Genomic DNA, 17,535 nt, shown 5'->3' with positions numbered 1-17,535 from the left:
TGAAACAATGAATTTATAAATTTTCTTTTAGAAAGATTATGTTATCGACCAGGAGAACCCATAAATGGCCGGGTAGTCAGTGTAAATGGATCCTTTTTCTTTGGTTCACAGGCTCTGTATTCTTGTAATGAGGGGTAAGTTGTTCCTTAAGAGGAAATAAGATCAATACTACTAATTCTATTTTTGTTTTGCTTCTCTTAAGCATTCCCATAAAGTTAATTTCATTTTTGTTTTATGTGACAAATCGTACTTATAGCCTAACAAGTATCATTATTGAAACTGAGAAGATGTGTAATTAGTAGAAAGAAATTTCAATTGAAGAAAAGCAAAATTTTATAGTATTTACTATATTCACAATAAATGTATTATAAGCATTAACAATGATGACTTCATTTTTGACAACAAAGTGCACCCTATTTAAAATGACCAACTCTCAAAGTTGAAGTTGGGCTTATAGAAATGGGAGGTCGAATTGCCAGCTGAAGATATTCTTATATTGAGGTAATTCTAAGGTGTTACCATGTCAGAATTCACCTGGTTAGTGTAGACCGTTAATGTTGACCAAGATTTGTTAGTTGCATTTTTGTGACTGCTACAAAGGTTAAGTATCTCAAAAAGATACTGAACACTTAAGAATAACAGCCTTTGTTCCACAGAGCTCTTTTAATAATATATATTGGGGATACTGGGCATTTATGAGGAATGTTCACCTTGAGGATAAATGGTATACAATATGGAAATATATCTGATTTTTTTTTTTTTTTTTTTTTTGAGAGAGAGAGAGAGACAGAGCATGTGCATGTGAATGGCCAGGGAGAGGGGGCAAAAAGAAAGGGAGAAAGAGAATCTTAAGTAGGCTCCGCTCTCAGCGCGCTGAGCCGGCAGCAGGGCTTGATCTGACAACACTGAGATCATGACCTGAGCCCAAATCAAGAATCAGACGCTTAATGACTGAGCCACTCAGGTGCCCCACATCTGATTTTTTTAATATTGGCTTTGTATCCTGCTACTTTGCTGAATTCATTAATAATGCTACTAACACTTTTGTTCTGGTGGGATCTTTAGCGTTTTCTACAGAGAAGATCACATCATCTGCAAACTGATCATTTTACTTCTTCCTTTCCAGTTTGGATGCTTTGGATGTCTTTTATGTCCTTTTCTTGGCTGACTGGTGTGGCTAGAATTTCCAGTACTGTGTTGAATAGAAATGGTAAAAACAGGCATACTTGACTTTGTCCTCAAAAAGCTTTTCATCATTATGATATTTGCTGTGGGTTTTTCTTGAATGGCCTTTATTATCTTAAGATAGTTTTCTTGTCTTCCTAGTTCATTGAGTATATTTATCATGAAAGAGTATTGAATTTTGTTAAATGCTTTTTCTGCATCACTTGAGATGGTGATGTGGTTTTTGTCCATTCTGCTGATGTGGCATATGACATTGATCATTTTTCATGTTGAACCATCCTTGTATCTCAAGAGTAGATCTCACTTGTTCACGGTTATAATATGCTGCAGAATTTTGTTGTTTAGTATTTTTTGATGGTATTTGCATCATGCAGAAGAGATATTGGTCTGTAACTTTATTTCCTTGTAGTGCCCTTGTTTGGTTTTGGTATCATGTTGATGCTGATCTCATAATGAATTTGGAAGGCTTCGTCTTGAATTTTTTGGAAAAGTTTGAGAAGAATCAGTATTAGTTCTTCTTTCAATGTTTGGTAGAATTCACCCATGAAACGATCAGGTGTAGGGCTTTTCTTTGTTGGAAGAATTATGATTTCTGATTCAATCTCCTTACTAGTTATAAGTCTATTCATATTTGGTGTTTCTTCATGGTTTAGTTTTGGTAGGCTTTGTCTTTCCAGGGATTTGTCTATTTTCTCTGGGTTATCCAATTTGCTGGTGTAAAATTGTTCATAGTACTTTATTATATTTTGTATTTCTGTAGAGTTGATAGTAATGTTCCCACTTAAATTTCTGAGTTCAATAAATTGAGTCTTCTCGCTCTCTTTCTTAGTCCATCTATCTAAAGGTTTGTGAATTCAGTTGATCTTTACAAAGAACCAACATTTGGTTTCATTGATTTTCTGTATTGTAGTTTCTCTATTTTATTTATTTCCTCTTTAATCTTTAGTACTTACTTCCTTCTGCTAGCTTTGGGTTTAGTTTTACTTTTTCTACTACTTTTAGTTGTAACGTTTGATTGTTGATTTCAGATCTTTCATTTTTTAAAGTAAGCCTTTATAGTCATAAATCTGCCCCTTGGCACTACTTTCATTGCCTCCCATAAGTTTTGGTATGCTGCGTTTTCATTTTCATTCACCTGAAAGTATTTTCTAATTTCCCTTTGATTTCTTTGTTGATCCGTTGGTGGTTTAAAAGCATGTTGTTTATTTTTCACAATTTTGTGAATTTTCCAATTTTCCTTTTAATATTGGTTTCTAACTTCATCCTGTTGTGGCCAGAGAAGATACTTTGTATGATATCTATCTTTTAAAATCTATTGATTAATTAATATTAATTTGTGGTCTAACATAATTATCTTATTATTCATTGTATAATTATGTTATTAATAACATTAATTTATCTTGTTAATTTGTGGCCTAGCATATGGTCTGCCCTGGAAAGCGTCCCATATGCACTTGAGAGGAACATATATTTTGTTGTTGTTGGGTAGAATGCTCTGTATATGTCTGCCGTCTCTTTGTTTTTTTGTGTTGTTGAAGTCGTCTATTTCCTTATCTTCTTTCTCATTGTCCTTTCCACTCTTGTGAGTTGGGTATTGAAGTCTCCAACTATTAGTATAGAAATACCTATTATGAGAAATGTTAGTCCCCCCTTTAATTCTGTCAGTTTTTGCTTCATATATATTTATGTCATGGTATTAGATATATAATTGTATATTCTTTCAGTATTTAACCCTTACTAATATAATGTCCTTATTTGTTTCCTATAATCGTTTTTGATTTAAAGTCTTATTTTGTCTGAAGTATAGCCACCCCTGCTTTCTTTTGGTTACTATTTGTGTGGAATATCTTTTTCCATCCATTCAGTTTCAACCTGTATGTGTCTTTGAAGCTTAAGAGAGTCTCTGGTAGATACTGTATAGCTGGATGATGTGTTTTTATCCATTCTGCTGATCTCTGTCTTTTGATTGGAGAGCTTAATCCATTTACATTTAAAGTAATTACTGACAAGGAGAAATTTCTGAAATTGTGCTATTTTTTTCTATATTCCTCATAGCTTTTTATGTCCCTCATTTCCTGTATTACTCTTTTATTTTGTGTGTAGTTGATGTTTGTAGTGAAATGTTTGAATTCCTCTCTCATTTCCTTTTGTGTATATTCTGTAGCTATTTTGTTCGTAGTTACCATGGGGACTAAATTAACATCCTAGAGTCCTAGCACCCCAGTTTGAACTTCAGTAAATTACAAAACTGTTCATTTACAGCTTTATCCCCACCCCTTCTGGTTGTTGATGTCATACTGATCTCTACACTAATAATTGTAATACTAGCTTCAACACTAAGAAGTTATTTTCTTCTAAAAGATTACTGTCTTAAATCACATAGAAAACAATTTTACTTACAATTACCATTGTTACAATAATACTAGCTTTTATAATTGCCCGGGTATTTACCTTTAGTGAGATCTTTATTTATCCACACAGCTTCAGGTTACTTTCTAGTGTCCATTCATTTGACCTTGCAGACTCCCTTGGACATTTTGAAGTCTAATGTCACAGACTCCCTCAGATTTTTTTTTTTTTTTTTTTTAACTGGGGAAATCCTAATTGTTCCCTCACTTTTAAAGCACCGTTTGGCTGGATAGAGGAATTTTGTGTGTCAGACTTTTTTTTTCTTTTTTTAAATTTTTTATTATGTTAGTCACCATACAGTACATCCTTAGTTTTTGATGTACTGTTCTATGATTCATTATTTGCGTATAACACTCATTGCTTCATGCAGTATGTGCCCTCCTTAATACCCATCACCGGCCCAGCCCAATCCCCTACCCACCTCCCCTCTGAAGCCCTCAGTTTGTTTCCCAGAGTCCATAGTCTGTCGTGGTTTAGCTCCCCTTCTGTTTACCCCCCCCTTCATTCTTCCCTCCCTTCTCCTACTGTTCTCCCTGCTATTTCTTATGAAAAAAACAGACTCTTTTTTTTTTTTTAACATCATTATAAATCTTTTAATGGTTCTAGACTTGAAATTTCAGCCTGAAGTTCTGTTAGTTCTGGACTTGACTTCTAACCATTGACATTTTTTTTTCTTTTAACACTTTAAATATTCAGTCAGCCCACTGTCTTCTGGCCTCCAAGTTCCAGGTGTGAAATCTACTGATAATCTTATTTAGGATCCCTTGTAGGTGATGATTCACTTTGGTCTTCCAGCTTTCGAGCTTCTCTTGGTCTTTTGAAAGTTTGATTATTATGTGTCTTAGTGTGGGTCTTTGAGTTCATCTTACTTGGAGTTTTTGAGTATTTTAGATATTTATATTCACATCTTTCATCAAATTTGGGAAGTTTCCAGCCATTTTCTTCAAATATTCTCTGTGCCCTTTCTGTCTTCTTCTGAGAGTCTTACAGTATATATCTTGGTCTGCTTATTGGTGTGCCAACAGTCCCTTCGATTGTGTACTTTTCTTCAGGTTTTTCTCTTTTTGCTCAGTAATTTCCAGTTTGCCAGTTCTTTCTTCATGCTCAAATCTGTATTTAATTCCCCTAGTCAAGCCCCACATTGGGCTCCCTGCCCAGCAGGGAGTCTGCTTCTCCCTCTGTATCTCTCCCCAGTTTATGCTCTCTCTCTTTCAAATAAATAAATAAAATCTTAAAAAAAAGAAAAAGAAAAAGAAAGAAAGAAAAAGGAAGGCGGGAGCATAGACATAGAAGTGAATGTGTAAGGTGATTGCTGGCGATAGCAAAGTGGCCAGACTGACAGATAGGACAGATTTATTTAGACATCTTTGCTCCAGACCAATGTATATTTAAATGCAGAAACTCTTTATTTGGTTTGATTACAGATGTGGTTACCATTCTCATTATATGTCACTTAAAGAACTTCCTCATACTACAGTAGCATAGAGAAACAACCATGTAAAAATTTTTTTCATTGTTATATACATCTTGTTAATTGCTGAAGAGTTCAGTAACTTTTTCTTTTCTCATTTAGTTTTCGATTAATTGGAAAAAGAATTCTATATTGTGAACTTTCTAGTATTGATGGAAAAAGTATGGTCTGGAGTGATGATCCCCCACTATGTATAAGTAAGTATATTCTTCCGTTAGAATCTAGAGCACTAGATCTTAAAATTTTGTTGCTGGGATCCCTTCATGCTTTAAAATTAGAAACCACAAAGCGCTTTTCTTGCTGTGGGTTATGTCTATTGTAGTCATTATATTGGAATTAAAACAGAGAAGTTTTTAAAATAAATATTTATTAATTCACTTTTAAGAACTGTAAGCTCAATGCATGTTAATATATGCCACATATTTTTTTAATAAAAAAGCAGAATTTTCCAAAGGAAGGAGAATAGTGGCACTGTTTCACAATTCGGCAGATCTCTTCAAAATCTTGCCTAAAGGAAGATGTCTGGATTCAGTTTGTTGTGTTATCACACAATTTGTAGTATCTGGATAATTTCACCATAGACTCATAAGGATGAAAGTGAAAACAGACAATAATATCTTGATGCTATGAACTACCGATTTAGTGAATGGATATACAGTTGACCCTTCAGCAACACAAATTTTTAACTGTGCAGGTCCACTTATTTGTGGTTTTTTAACTGTACAGTACTGTAAATGTATTTTCTCTTTATGATTTTCTTAATAAAACTGTCTTTTCTCTAGCTTATTTTATTGTAAGAATATAGTATATAATACATATAACATACAGAATTTGTGTTAATCATTTTTTTATGTTCTTGGTAAGGCTTCTAGTCAATAGTAGGCTATTAGTAGTTAAGTTCTGGGGGAGTCGAAAGATAAATGGGGAGTTTCAACTGTGCAGAGGATCAGTTTTAACCCCTTCATTGTTCAAGTGTCAAGTGTATTTATAAATTATAAAGCATTTCTCAGCTAGCACTGAGTTTTATTTTTAATCACAAGCATATTTTTTCCTTAAGTTGTCAGCATCTCTCCCTCTTTTTTTAAAGATTTTATTTGTAAATTGTCAGCATCTCTTATAATTAGAACTTAAAATGGCTTTCCAGATAAGCATAGGTATTTCATATAGGTATCTTATATAGGTATTTAAGAAAATAAATTGTATTAAAGTTCACAGTTAAAGTACATTACTGGTTTAAATTTGGGATAATACATTTTCTCACAGAATCTTTTTTTCTAAATGGATATTGGAGTTACAGCTAGCTTGTAGAAATCATGTGTTAATGAATTTATTTAAGGCATCTCATAGGACTTCACTAATGCTCTCATAATCTTTTCTTTCCGTGTCCTTTTTTTTCTTTTTTTCACTTTTTAAGAGATACTGTGTAAACCACCTGAAAAAATACCAAATGGAAGATATACCAGTAGCGAGAAGGAGGAATTTGAATATAATGAAGTGGTAACTTACAGTTGTAATCCTTCGAGTGGGTCAGATGAATATTCACTTATTGGAGAGAGCAGGCTTATTTGTTCTGGTGATGGTGTATGGAGTAGTAACCCTCCTCAGTGTAAAGGTAATATTTCCATTTCTTTCCTTCCTCGTTTGTAAATATTTTGGAAACACTTGGTAAATACTTACCTATAAGTAAACAAAACAGCCACAGGTACTTGCTCTTCCCATTAAATTGGTTTCTAATTTATTTTTTTTAAAGATTTATTTATTTATTTGGGGGGGAGAGAGAGAGAATCTCTAGCAGACTCCCCACTGAGCGGGGGAACCCGTCGCAGGGTTCGATCTCACCACCCATGAGATCACAACCTGAGCCGAAATCAAGAGTCAGACACTTAACCAACTGAGCCACCCAGGTGCCCCTAATTTAGTTGAATGTAGGTCCCAGTGATTCAAAAGTAGTTCTAGTTATAGAACTCCCCCAGCCCTTACCCTACATGTTCTTGGCATTCTAATTAACACATTGTGAACTCCTCCTGTGTGCATGCATGAGTTAGGAATTTTTTCTTTGGAAACATCAAAGGACTCAGCATACACTGGCTTAAAAATAAGGTTTATTTTGTTTTACAAGAAGTCTGAGAGTTCTAGCTACAGGAACTGGTAGAGCAAATTGTAAAAGACTAACCCTCTCACAAATAAGAATGGTAAACTCTGGACAAAACATATTTTAAAAATAATGTGTAAGGCTCTAGAGAGTGGCCAAAAACAGGGAGACTCTGAAGGGGATTTGACCTTGGAAGAAGGACCACTGAATGACAGCAGTATATTTACTCTATTCAGGTGCATGAGGAACAAATTCTACACAATACGATAGTTTAAAAGTTTTTTCAAAATCGGAATTTAGAGTATAATATCAGATCACAATGGAATGAATGTAGAAGGCAAAGATATCTATAGAAGCCCCAAATATTTGAAAATTATGCAAGACACTTGTGATTAATCGATGAGTCAAGGGAGAAGTCACAAGGAAAATGAGAAAGTGTTTTGAATTGAATAAAAATGAAAAACACAACATATCAAAATGTCACCATTTGTGGGATACAGCCAAAGCATTGCTCAGAAAGATATTACCAGCCTGAAATACTTTCTATTAGAAAAAGAGAAAAGTCTCAAACCCATGATCCAAGCTTCCACCTTAAGAAACTAAAAGAGGAGAAGTTAAGCTCAATACCTGGAAACAGGAGGAAACAATAAAGGTGGAAATGAATGAAATTCAAAAGAGAAAAAAATGGAGAGAACCAGTGAAACCAACCTGTGGCTCGTGGAGAAGATTGATAAAATGAATAAACCTCCTTAGCCAGACTGACAAAAAAAGAAGATACAAATGGCCAATATCAAGAATGAAAAAGAGAACATCACTAAATATCTTGCAGGCATTTAAAAGATAATAAGGGAACAACTCTATGCCTATAAATTTGACAACTTAAACCTTCTCACAAAGAGAACTGTTTAGGTCCTATGTCCTCACTGGGGAATTCTACCAAGTATGAAGGAATGAATAATAACAGCTCTGCACAGACTTTTCAAGAAAATACAAGAGAAGGAATATTTCTCAGCTCATTTTATGAGGACAGCATTATCCTGATATTAAAACCAAGCAAAAACCTCGCAAGAAAATTACAAACAATATCCATAATGAACATGGAATCAAAACTTCTTAAAATGTTAACAAATCAAATTCTCTCATATACAAAAATAAGAATACACCATAATCAGGTAAGATTTATTCTATGAATACAAGGTTGATTCAAATTCAAAAATTTACCAGTATAATTTATCATATCAAGACCCTATATAGAAGGGGAAAAAAAAACCCACATGATATCTTAATAGATGTTAAAAAAAAAAAAAAAGCAATTGACAAGTCATCGTCTTTTCATGATAACATTTCTCAGCAAACTAGGAATCAAACAACACTATCTGAACCTGATAAAAATGCCACAGCTAGCATTATATTTAATGATGAAAGACTAATTTATTCCCCCTAAGGTAAGAACAAGACAAGCATGTCTACTGTCACCACTGTATTCAGCATTGTATTGTATTCAACATTCAGCAAGTGATAGAAACAGGAACACACTGGAAAGGAAGAAATAAAATATACCATATTCACTCATGAGATGATTAGGTAGAAGATTTGAAAGACTGAAGTTTTAGCAAGGTTGCAAGACACAAGATCGATGTACAGAAATCAACTGTAGGTCTACATACTGGCAATAAACCATAAGAAACAAAATTTCGAAGTACCATTTACAACTTCAAACTTGTATAAATATTTGTGTATAAATCTAACAAACGTGTAGGATTTGAATGGCTAAAAACAGCTAAATACTTAAAGAAGATCTTAATAAATAGAAATTCATAACATGAATTAGAACACTCAGTATAACAAAGATGTCAGTTCTCCATAACTGATCTATAAATTCACAATCCCAACAAAAATCCCAGCAGAATTTTCTATATAAATTGACAAGCTGAATCTAAAATTAATATGAAAAGACAAATGAAGCAAAACATTCAAAGCATTTTTGAAAAAAATTAGAAGTCTCATTCTTCCTGGTCTCAGGACTTAATTATAAAACATAGTATAAAGCATATAATCGAAACAGTGTGATATTGTTGAAAGGGTAGCCATATAGAGCAATGGAACAGAATAGAGAGTCCAGAAATAAACCCTTCCAGGTGTGTCTAGGTGATCTTATTACAGTTGTACAAACAGTTCAGTGGAAAAAATGATAAAAGGACAGGCATAATTGGACATGCGTTTTCAAAAATACCAAAAAGAACCCTCAACTCATGTTAGTACAATACAAAAATGTTTACTGAAAATGGATAATAGCCTTAAATGTAAAACCTAAAACTATTATTAAAGTTTTACTAGAAAACATAGAAAATGTTCATGACTTAGCCAAAGATTTAAATACAACCGTAAAAGCATGATCCTTTAAAGAAGAAAAAAATTAACGAAATAGACTTTTTAAAAGTTCAGTATGTCTGCTCTCACAAGACACTGTTAAAATAATTTTTTAAAATGAGCCATGGACTGGAGAAAAAATACTTGGAAAGCACATACCTGATATCTACAACATGTAAAGAACTCTTAAAACACAATAACAAGGGACACTTGGGTGGCTTTGTTAGATAAGCCTCTGCCTTCAGCTCAGGTCATGATCCAAGGGTCCTGGGATTGAGTCCCACATTGGGTTCCTTGCTCAGTGGGGAGCCTGCTCCTCCCTCTGCCTGCAGGTACCCCTGCTTGTGCTCTATTTCTCTATCTCTCTGGCAAATCAATAAGTAAAATCTTTAAAAACACCCGAAAAACCCACAATAATAATAAAACAGCTCAGTTTTTTTTTTAATGGGCAAAATATTGAATACAACTATTTCATCAAAGAAGCTATACGGATGGCAAAAAGTACATGAGAAGTTGTTCAATGTCATTAGCAATTACAGAAATGTAATTTAAACCACAATGAGATACCACTAGATATCTACTAGAGTGGCTGAAATTAAAACTAAGACCAAAAGCTAAAAACACCATATACTACTAAAGATCTGGAACAGTTGTAACTTTCATACACTTTCTGTAAGAATCTAAAGTATATGACCTCTTGGCAACATAGTTTGGTGATTTCTTATAAAGTTAAGCATACTCTTCACATACAGCTCATCAATCCAAGTAAAATGAAAAATGCTCACATAGAAACCTGGGTGAGAATATCCAGCTGCCTTACTTTAAATCACCACAGATTGGGAACAACCCACTTGTCCTTCTACTGGTGAATGGATAAACAACTGTGGTATATCCACTTGGTGGAATACAACTCAGCAATGAAAAGGAGTGAGCTCTAATCCATGCAGCAACAGGACTGAATCTCAGATGCATTATGCTAAGTGAAAGAAGCCATACTCGGAGGCTGTGATCCCATTATGACATTCTGGAAAAGCAACTGTAGAGAGAGAGAAAACAGATCAGTGTTTGGCTGGTTGGTGAAGGTGGTTGCAGGGGTGGGGAGGGTTGATTACAGAGTGGCATGAGGACATGTTGGGGGGTAATGGAACTTTTCTGTGTCTTTACTGTGGTGATTACATGATTATTTGCATTTGTCAGACCTAATACAGGTGTGTACCTAAAAGGGTGAGTTTTACTGTATGTGAATTGGGTCTAGCAAACATAAAGCCATTAGTGCAGTTAACAGCAGTTTAGCACAAGAGCGAAAAATATCGGTGAACCTGAAGTCAGGAGACTATGATTTGAAAGGAAATATTAGAAAGAGAGAGACTCACAGACCTGTGGAAGAGTAGCAAGAAGCCGAACATACATGCTGTTGGAGCTTCAGAAAGAGAGGAGAAGGAACAGGATAGACAATGGTTTGAATCAATATTGGCCACAAATTATCCACATTTGTCCCAAAACAATAACCTCACAGAACCAAGGAAGCCAGTGACCCCAGCAGGATAAATACGTTGTTTTCATTTACCAAGAAACCCCCACTGAGCTAAAGGCATCAGGGTGAAACTACTGAAAACAAGAGGTGTGCAAGGAAAAGCAGTCGGAGAGGGAAGCATAAACACAGGTGGTACTGTCCTGTCCCCCCCCCCCCCCCCGAGTAAGAGTGACAGCCGACTTGTCCTGAGGAACAGTGGAGACTGGAAGACAGTGTCTGCTAGTGTGCTGGAAAAACGCCAAAACCCTTCATCTAGAATTCTCTGTCAAGGAGAAATCTTTCAAAACTGAAGGTGAGGAAATGAAGCGTTTGGAGATAAACCCAAGCCAGGAGAACTTGTCGCCAGCTGACCTGCACTATAGGAATTGCTACCGGAAGTTCCTCAGGCTGAAGGGAAATGACAGCTGATGGAAAGTCAGAATCCCTGGGAACAGAGGAAGAGCAGTCCTCTGGTTGAAAAGGGTATCCACTCCCTGGCCCTTATCTCTTGCTCAGATTTCATGTCCAGAGATGTTCTGTTGTACTCACTGCCCAGCCCTGTGGTTTTGGTTTTTGTTTCCAAATTCTCCCCAGCCCGTTCATCGATCCTGAAATCACTCTCTCAGGTCCTGACCAGTAGTTCACTTGTTAAGAGGTAGAGTAGAATGGGAAATAGCAGAGTCTGCTGGTATGAGGCTAACTTGTATTTCAGGCCTGTGTGCTCATATAGTGGTTTACAGCATAAAATGTGTTGTTTGATCCCTGGGTTGCAGGCCAAGATGTTTGGAAAACGCCGCCCTAACTCCATTGGCCTTTCCATTAACCGAACATCCCCGTTTGTGTATGTTGTTGCTGAGAACTTCCTTTTTGCCTGTCTTTGCATGGCTACGTGCTTTTGAACTTCTAAGTTTGAGCTCAAGTATTACCTTCTCAGAAGGGTGTTTCCCACCTTTCTAGAAAAGCAGAGTACTGCAATCAGTGTCAGCATGACCTTTACAAAAATCCCTAGAGCAAAGGAGGATCAAAAGTTGCTCTTGAACTTACCCCAAATTTGTATGTGGTGGTCAGGCCTTTCTCAAACCTCGTCAGTAATGGGAAAAAATGTAGGAAAGCCAATAGACCGTAATGCTAGTCTTTTCTAGGTGGATAAACATTATTAGATTTCTCTAAATCTGTTTTCCCGGAGTTAAAATGTTCATATGTATACAGGTTTCTTGGGTGTTTTTTTGTTTTAACACCTTGCCTTTCATTCCTTGTATATTTCTTCCTTCTGGAACTTATTACCTTGTACTATTTTTTCTGCTCCTATGTTAAAGCAGCTTTCCATTAATTCTGGACTTTCTTTACATTTCAGTTGTCAGATGTCCATTTCCAGACCCTGAAAATGGACAACTGGTGTCAGGGTTTAGAAGAAAATATTACTACCGAGCAACAGTCGAATTTGAATGCTCACCGGGTTTTTACCACGAGGGCACGAACGTAGCCGTCTGTGGCAGTAACAGTACTTGGGAGCCTGCCAAGCCAAAGTGTCTTAAAGGTACAATGGGTATCATTTTCCTTCTTGTCTTTTTTTTTTTTTTTAATTTTGTTTCTTCGGTATTAAATATCAGTGATGCCAAATAGTTAAATAGAAGCAATTATAGTATTAACTCTGTGTTGTATTCATTTCCCTGACAGATGTATGACAAAATTCACAAAAGAATTCTGCTGTTTTAATTTTATATGTTTTCATAGGGTCTTTGCATGTTAGGTATGTCACAGAGGTATATAAATTTCTCTTGTTTGGCTTTTTTTATGTGCAAAAATGAACAGTAGCCATTTTTCAGAAAATTGAAGCGTGGGAATTTTTACCTAAATAAGTCAAGAATGGAAAGCATACTTCATATAAATGAAAAGAAAGCAATAATTCCCAGGTGGCTGATCGAGTCTACGTTATTTTTTTTTCCAGTGCTGATTCCTGTCAGTACCAGTCCTCCGATTTTGAATCATACAGGTTTAGTAACTTTCTGCTTGTATTTTCCAAAAATCTTTTAAATTCCTGGTGCACATGCCAGCAGTAACTCCCAGTCATCTGATACATCTACATTATTTTGTTTTCCAGTGACGACTCTTCCCAGTACAAAACCTCCAATTCCGAGTGTCCCAGGTTTAGTACCTTCCTGCTTATATTTTTCAAAATCATCTCCATCTCTAATGATTTACACGCATTCATCATGTTCAGTAATGAAAGGAGGAAGAGCAGACTGATAGTCATTTTTAGGTTGTTCACGCTTCTAGAACTATTTGCCGTAGCATACAGATAGAAACAAGTATGTAAACGTGGGCAAGTCATGGGCACTTTAACTGTGTATGTATTTGTAAGATGATTTTAATGCCTCCCCTGTGAGCGATGGTAAACTTTTCACGGGCTTCATTCACAACAGCACTGTGCTTCGCATATGGGGAGCTCCTAAGGGTAGCTCATGTGACATCACTCAAATGAATACTAGTGAAGAGGAAGGTCTTTGTCTTCTGTTTTTAATGAATATATTTTCTGGGTCTTTTACTTTGCTGTTTTATTCCTTGTAAAAGTGGTCTTTTGGGTCCTTCAGGATGTCTTCCTGGTCCAGGCCTGTGTTTCAGTTGTTGGTCTGCTACCAGTTTAGTTTGGGTATTGGTGTTGGTGTTGGTGTTGGTGTTGGTGTTGGTGTTGGTGTTGGTTTTGTTTTGTTTTGTTTTTGTAGCACAGTTTAAGCTGGACATTTCTGCTATCTCCAGAATAAGACCTGTATTTCCATTCCCCACCCCCACCAAACTCTTTGCCTCATACAATTATTGTTTTCTTTTTACTGGGCATTTTTCTTCAGCAATAGAAAGTAAATTTCATAGGCACTGAAAGGCAGGAATAGTTCTTATTCATTGAAATGAAGTGGGGGATTTCTTGCGGGTTCTGCTGATAAGCTACTGTGCTTAAGAACTGAAGGGTTATTTTACTGTGGTTGGAAGGAAATATCTTCCAGATTTCAGAGTTGCTATGTCTGAACTCCATTACTTATATGATTTATTGTCAGTTAACTTCTGGGATTTCCGTTTTAAAATACAAAGCTGTAGCGAACATTGGTATGCATACGTTCTGATGTACTTGTGCAAATAGACATTGAGGTTAAATTCCCAGAAATAGAATTACAAAGTTTAAAAGGTAAGTATTTTTCACCTTGAGAAGTAATCTTTTTAAAATCAAAATTAAATCCATAATTTTGTATTGATAAAGTTGGTGAATTGAAACAAACTAATTTTTTCAGAATCCGAGCCTCCTCACACGACTACGCCTCCGAGTTCAAGTCCTCCAGGTTCAGCAACTCTTTATCCTTTTTTTAACACTGGGGTGCCCGGTGGCTTAGTTGGTTGGACGTCTGCCTTCCGTGCAGGTCGTGATCTCAGGGTCCTGAGACTGAGCCGTGTCCAGCTTCCTGCTCAGGGGGAATCTGCCACTCCGCCTGCTTGTGCGCCTGCTCGCGCTCTCTCTCTCTCTCTCTGTGTCAAATGAATAAATAAAATCTTTGAAAAAAAAAAAGCTTTAAAAGGCGATGGATTCAAAATGATGTCATACATTAATTTGCGTTTCCTTAATTATCAGTGAAGATGAACTTTCTTGGGTCTACTTGATCTATTCGTGTCCTTTGCTCATTTTTCTATTAGGGTTCTACGGTATTTTTCTTATTGATTTGTCAGAACTCATAAATGAAAGCCCTGTTAACGTGAAGGGAACAGTTTTTTCTAAGTATTTTTCCTTTGCCTTAATTTTACTAGTCATATTTCTTTTAAGATTTTTATACTATTGGATATAGACTGCTTTTTATAGTTTTAATGTGTAAGTATATGAATATAAGTTTATAAAATTTCACACGTTACCAAAGTATACGGAATAGAAGATGGGTTCTTACTGTCTTTCTCTAGTCCATTCCCTGAGTTAATCACATAATAGTTTAGGGTGTCTTTTTATCTATTTCTGTACATAAGCATCCTTTTCTGTGTAGTTAGACATTTTTTGGTGTTTTTTTTCTTCATTCTTGAATAAAAATGGCATTATGCTGTTCATATTTTTCTGAAACTTGCACTTTTTCCACTTCCTGGATTAGGGTTGTATTCAGATTTATTATATCCCATGTTTTTTAATGGTGACTTTAAGATATGCCACAGTTTAGGGGCGCCTGGGTGGCTCAGTCAGTTAAGTGTCTACCTTCAGCTCAGGTCATGATCCTGGAGTCCCGGGATCAAGTCCCGCATTGGGCTCCCTGCTCAGCGGGGAGTCTGCTTCTCTCTCGGCTTCTCGCCCTGCTTGTGCTCTCTCACTCTCTCTCAAATAATAAGTAAAATAAAATCTTAAAAAAAAAAAAGATATGCCGCAGTTTATATAAACTATTCTCCTGTCAGGGGCCTTTTATATGTGTAGAGCTTTTATATTAACAGGTAGTTGGGTGTATTGACCTTTTCCCTACTGGCTGTGTGTGTTTTGTCTTTTTTATAAAGACTTTTGATCTTCCCCATGCTGAAATATATCATCATTTCAACCATGTGTTCTGATTGCATCCTTTGCATTTAAGTTGTTGGTGCATCTGAAATTCCTTGTGGTATATGGAGTGAGATAGGGTTCCTCTACCCCCACCCCCCCTCCCAGTGGTGAAGTAGGGACAGCTGTTGATTAGGTTGTCCTCTCGCCAACTATTTCAGGTACCAATTTTTATTATATATTAAATTCATGGGTGTTCTAGTTATTCTTCTGTTCCCTTGAACTCTGCATTCCTGTGCCAGCACCAAATCATTTTTTTTTTTGCTTTAGTACTTTTTTTTTTTTTTTTTTTTTACTATAGTATAGTATAGTATAGTTTGATAGCTGGCAGAACACTCCCTTTTCAGAAATGTTTAGACTGTTTTGTATGTTAATTTTTTTCAAGATTTTATTTATTTATTTGAGAGAGCGAGCGGGTAGGGGGACTCGCAGAGGGAGAGGGACAAGCAGACTCCCCACTGAGCGCAGAGCCCAGCGTGGGGCTTGATCTCACCATCCTGAGATCATGACCTGAGCCGAAATCAAGAGTCAGATGCTTAACTGACTGAGCCACCCAGGTACCCTTGTGTGTTAATTTCTCTAAATAAACTTCTATTACCATTTTAACCATTTTAAATGTACATTTCGGTGGCATTAAATACATTCACATTATTTGCAAGCATCACTAGTATCTGTATCTCCAAAATGTTTTCATCATCTCACATTGAATCTTTACACCTATTAAACTACTCTCCATCTCTCCGTCCTTCCCCGGCTCTCCCCACCCCCAGCGGTGGCAACCACTATTCTACTTTCTGTCTCTATGAATTGGACTATTCCAAGTACCTCATAGAAGTGGAATCATTTCTGGCTTATTTCAGTTAGCATAATGTTTTCCAGTTTCATCCATCTTGTAGCACATATGAGAACTTACTCTTTTTCTGGCTGAATAATATTCTGTTGTATTACGTACCACATTTTGTTTATTCATTCATCTGTTGATAGACACTTGGGTCATTTCTACCTTTTGGCTATTCTGAATATTACTCTGAATATTAGCATTGGAATAACTGAGGCTCTGTTTTCAGTTTTGGCGGTACATATGCCTAGGGATAGAATTGCTGGGTTATATGGTAATTCTTTGTTTACTTTTCTGAGGGACAGCCATACTGGCTTCCACAGTGGCTGCCTATGTTATAGTCTCACCAGTGATACACAAAGATTCCAATTTCCCCACCTCTTTGTCAACGCTTGCTGTTTTCCATTTTTTGATAATAGCCATCCTAATACACATGAAATAGTATCTCATTGTGGGGGAGGGGTTGTTTTGTTTTGTTTTGCTTTTTTTTTTTTCTTTTTGGAGCCCAATGTGGGGCTTGAACTCAAGACCCTGAGACCAAGACCTGAGCTGAGATCAAGAGTCAGAAGCTTAACCTACTGAGCCAGCCAGGCACCCCCTCATTGTGGTTTTTATTTGCATTTCCCTAATGATTAGTGGATTAGTCATCTTTTCATGTGCTTATTGGTCTTTTGCAGATCTTTGGAGAAATGTCTATTCAAGTCCTTTGCCCATTTTTTAATTGGCTTGTTTTTTGCTATTGACTCTTAGGAGTTCATTATGTATTTTGTATATTAGTGCCTTATTAGATAAGGTGTTTGGTTTGCAGATGTTTTCTCTCACTCTATACAGTGTCCATTGATGAAGCCCAATTTATCTAGTTTTTCTTTTGTTTCCTGTGCTTTTTGTATCACAATCAGGCAGTAGTAGCCAGACCCAACATCACAAACCTCGTTCTGTGTTTTCTTCTAGGAGTTTTATACTCGTAGTTCTACGTTTAGTTTTGTATCCATTTGAATTAATTTTTGTGTATGTGTAAAAGTAGGTAGGGGTCCAACTTCATCCTTTCACATTTGGATATCCAGTTTTCTAAGAACCATTTGTCAAAAAATTTGCCCTTTCTCGTTCA

At 36.1% G+C, this 17,535-nt stretch overlaps 1 protein-coding gene across 7 annotated transcripts in view; it reads left to right on the top strand.

Moving 5' to 3' along the window:
- Nucleotides 1-17,535, top strand: part of LOC125283451 (membrane cofactor protein-like) — a 38,311-nt gene that overhangs the window by 8,796 nt on the left and 11,980 nt on the right. For 3 of the 7 annotated variants that reach the window (XM_048225034.2, XM_048225037.2, XM_048225035.2), the window contains exons 3-9: nt 32-134; nt 5,168-5,262; nt 6,480-6,677; nt 12,395-12,577; nt 12,989-13,033; nt 13,142-13,186; nt 14,322-14,369. In XM_048225034.2, coding sequence (XP_048080991.1) covers nt 32-134; nt 5,168-5,262; nt 6,480-6,677; nt 12,395-12,577; nt 12,989-13,033; nt 13,142-13,186; nt 14,322-14,369 — 717 coding nt within the window. The remainder of the gene's footprint in view (nt 1-31; nt 135-5,167; nt 5,263-6,479; nt 6,678-12,394; nt 12,578-12,988; nt 13,034-13,141; nt 13,187-14,321; nt 14,370-17,535) is intronic. The other 4 variants (XM_048225039.2, XM_048225041.2, XM_048225036.2 and 1 more) reach the window with 3 other exon arrangements.

This window comes from Ursus arctos, unplaced genomic scaffold, assembly GCF_023065955.2.
Source record: "Ursus arctos isolate Adak ecotype North America unplaced genomic scaffold, UrsArc2.0 scaffold_2, whole genome shotgun sequence".
Classification (NCBI taxonomy): Eukaryota; Metazoa; Chordata; class Mammalia; order Carnivora; family Ursidae; genus Ursus; species Ursus arctos.
Note: the sequence above shows the minus strand (reverse complement) of the source record. Positions and strands in the feature narration are given on the sequence as shown.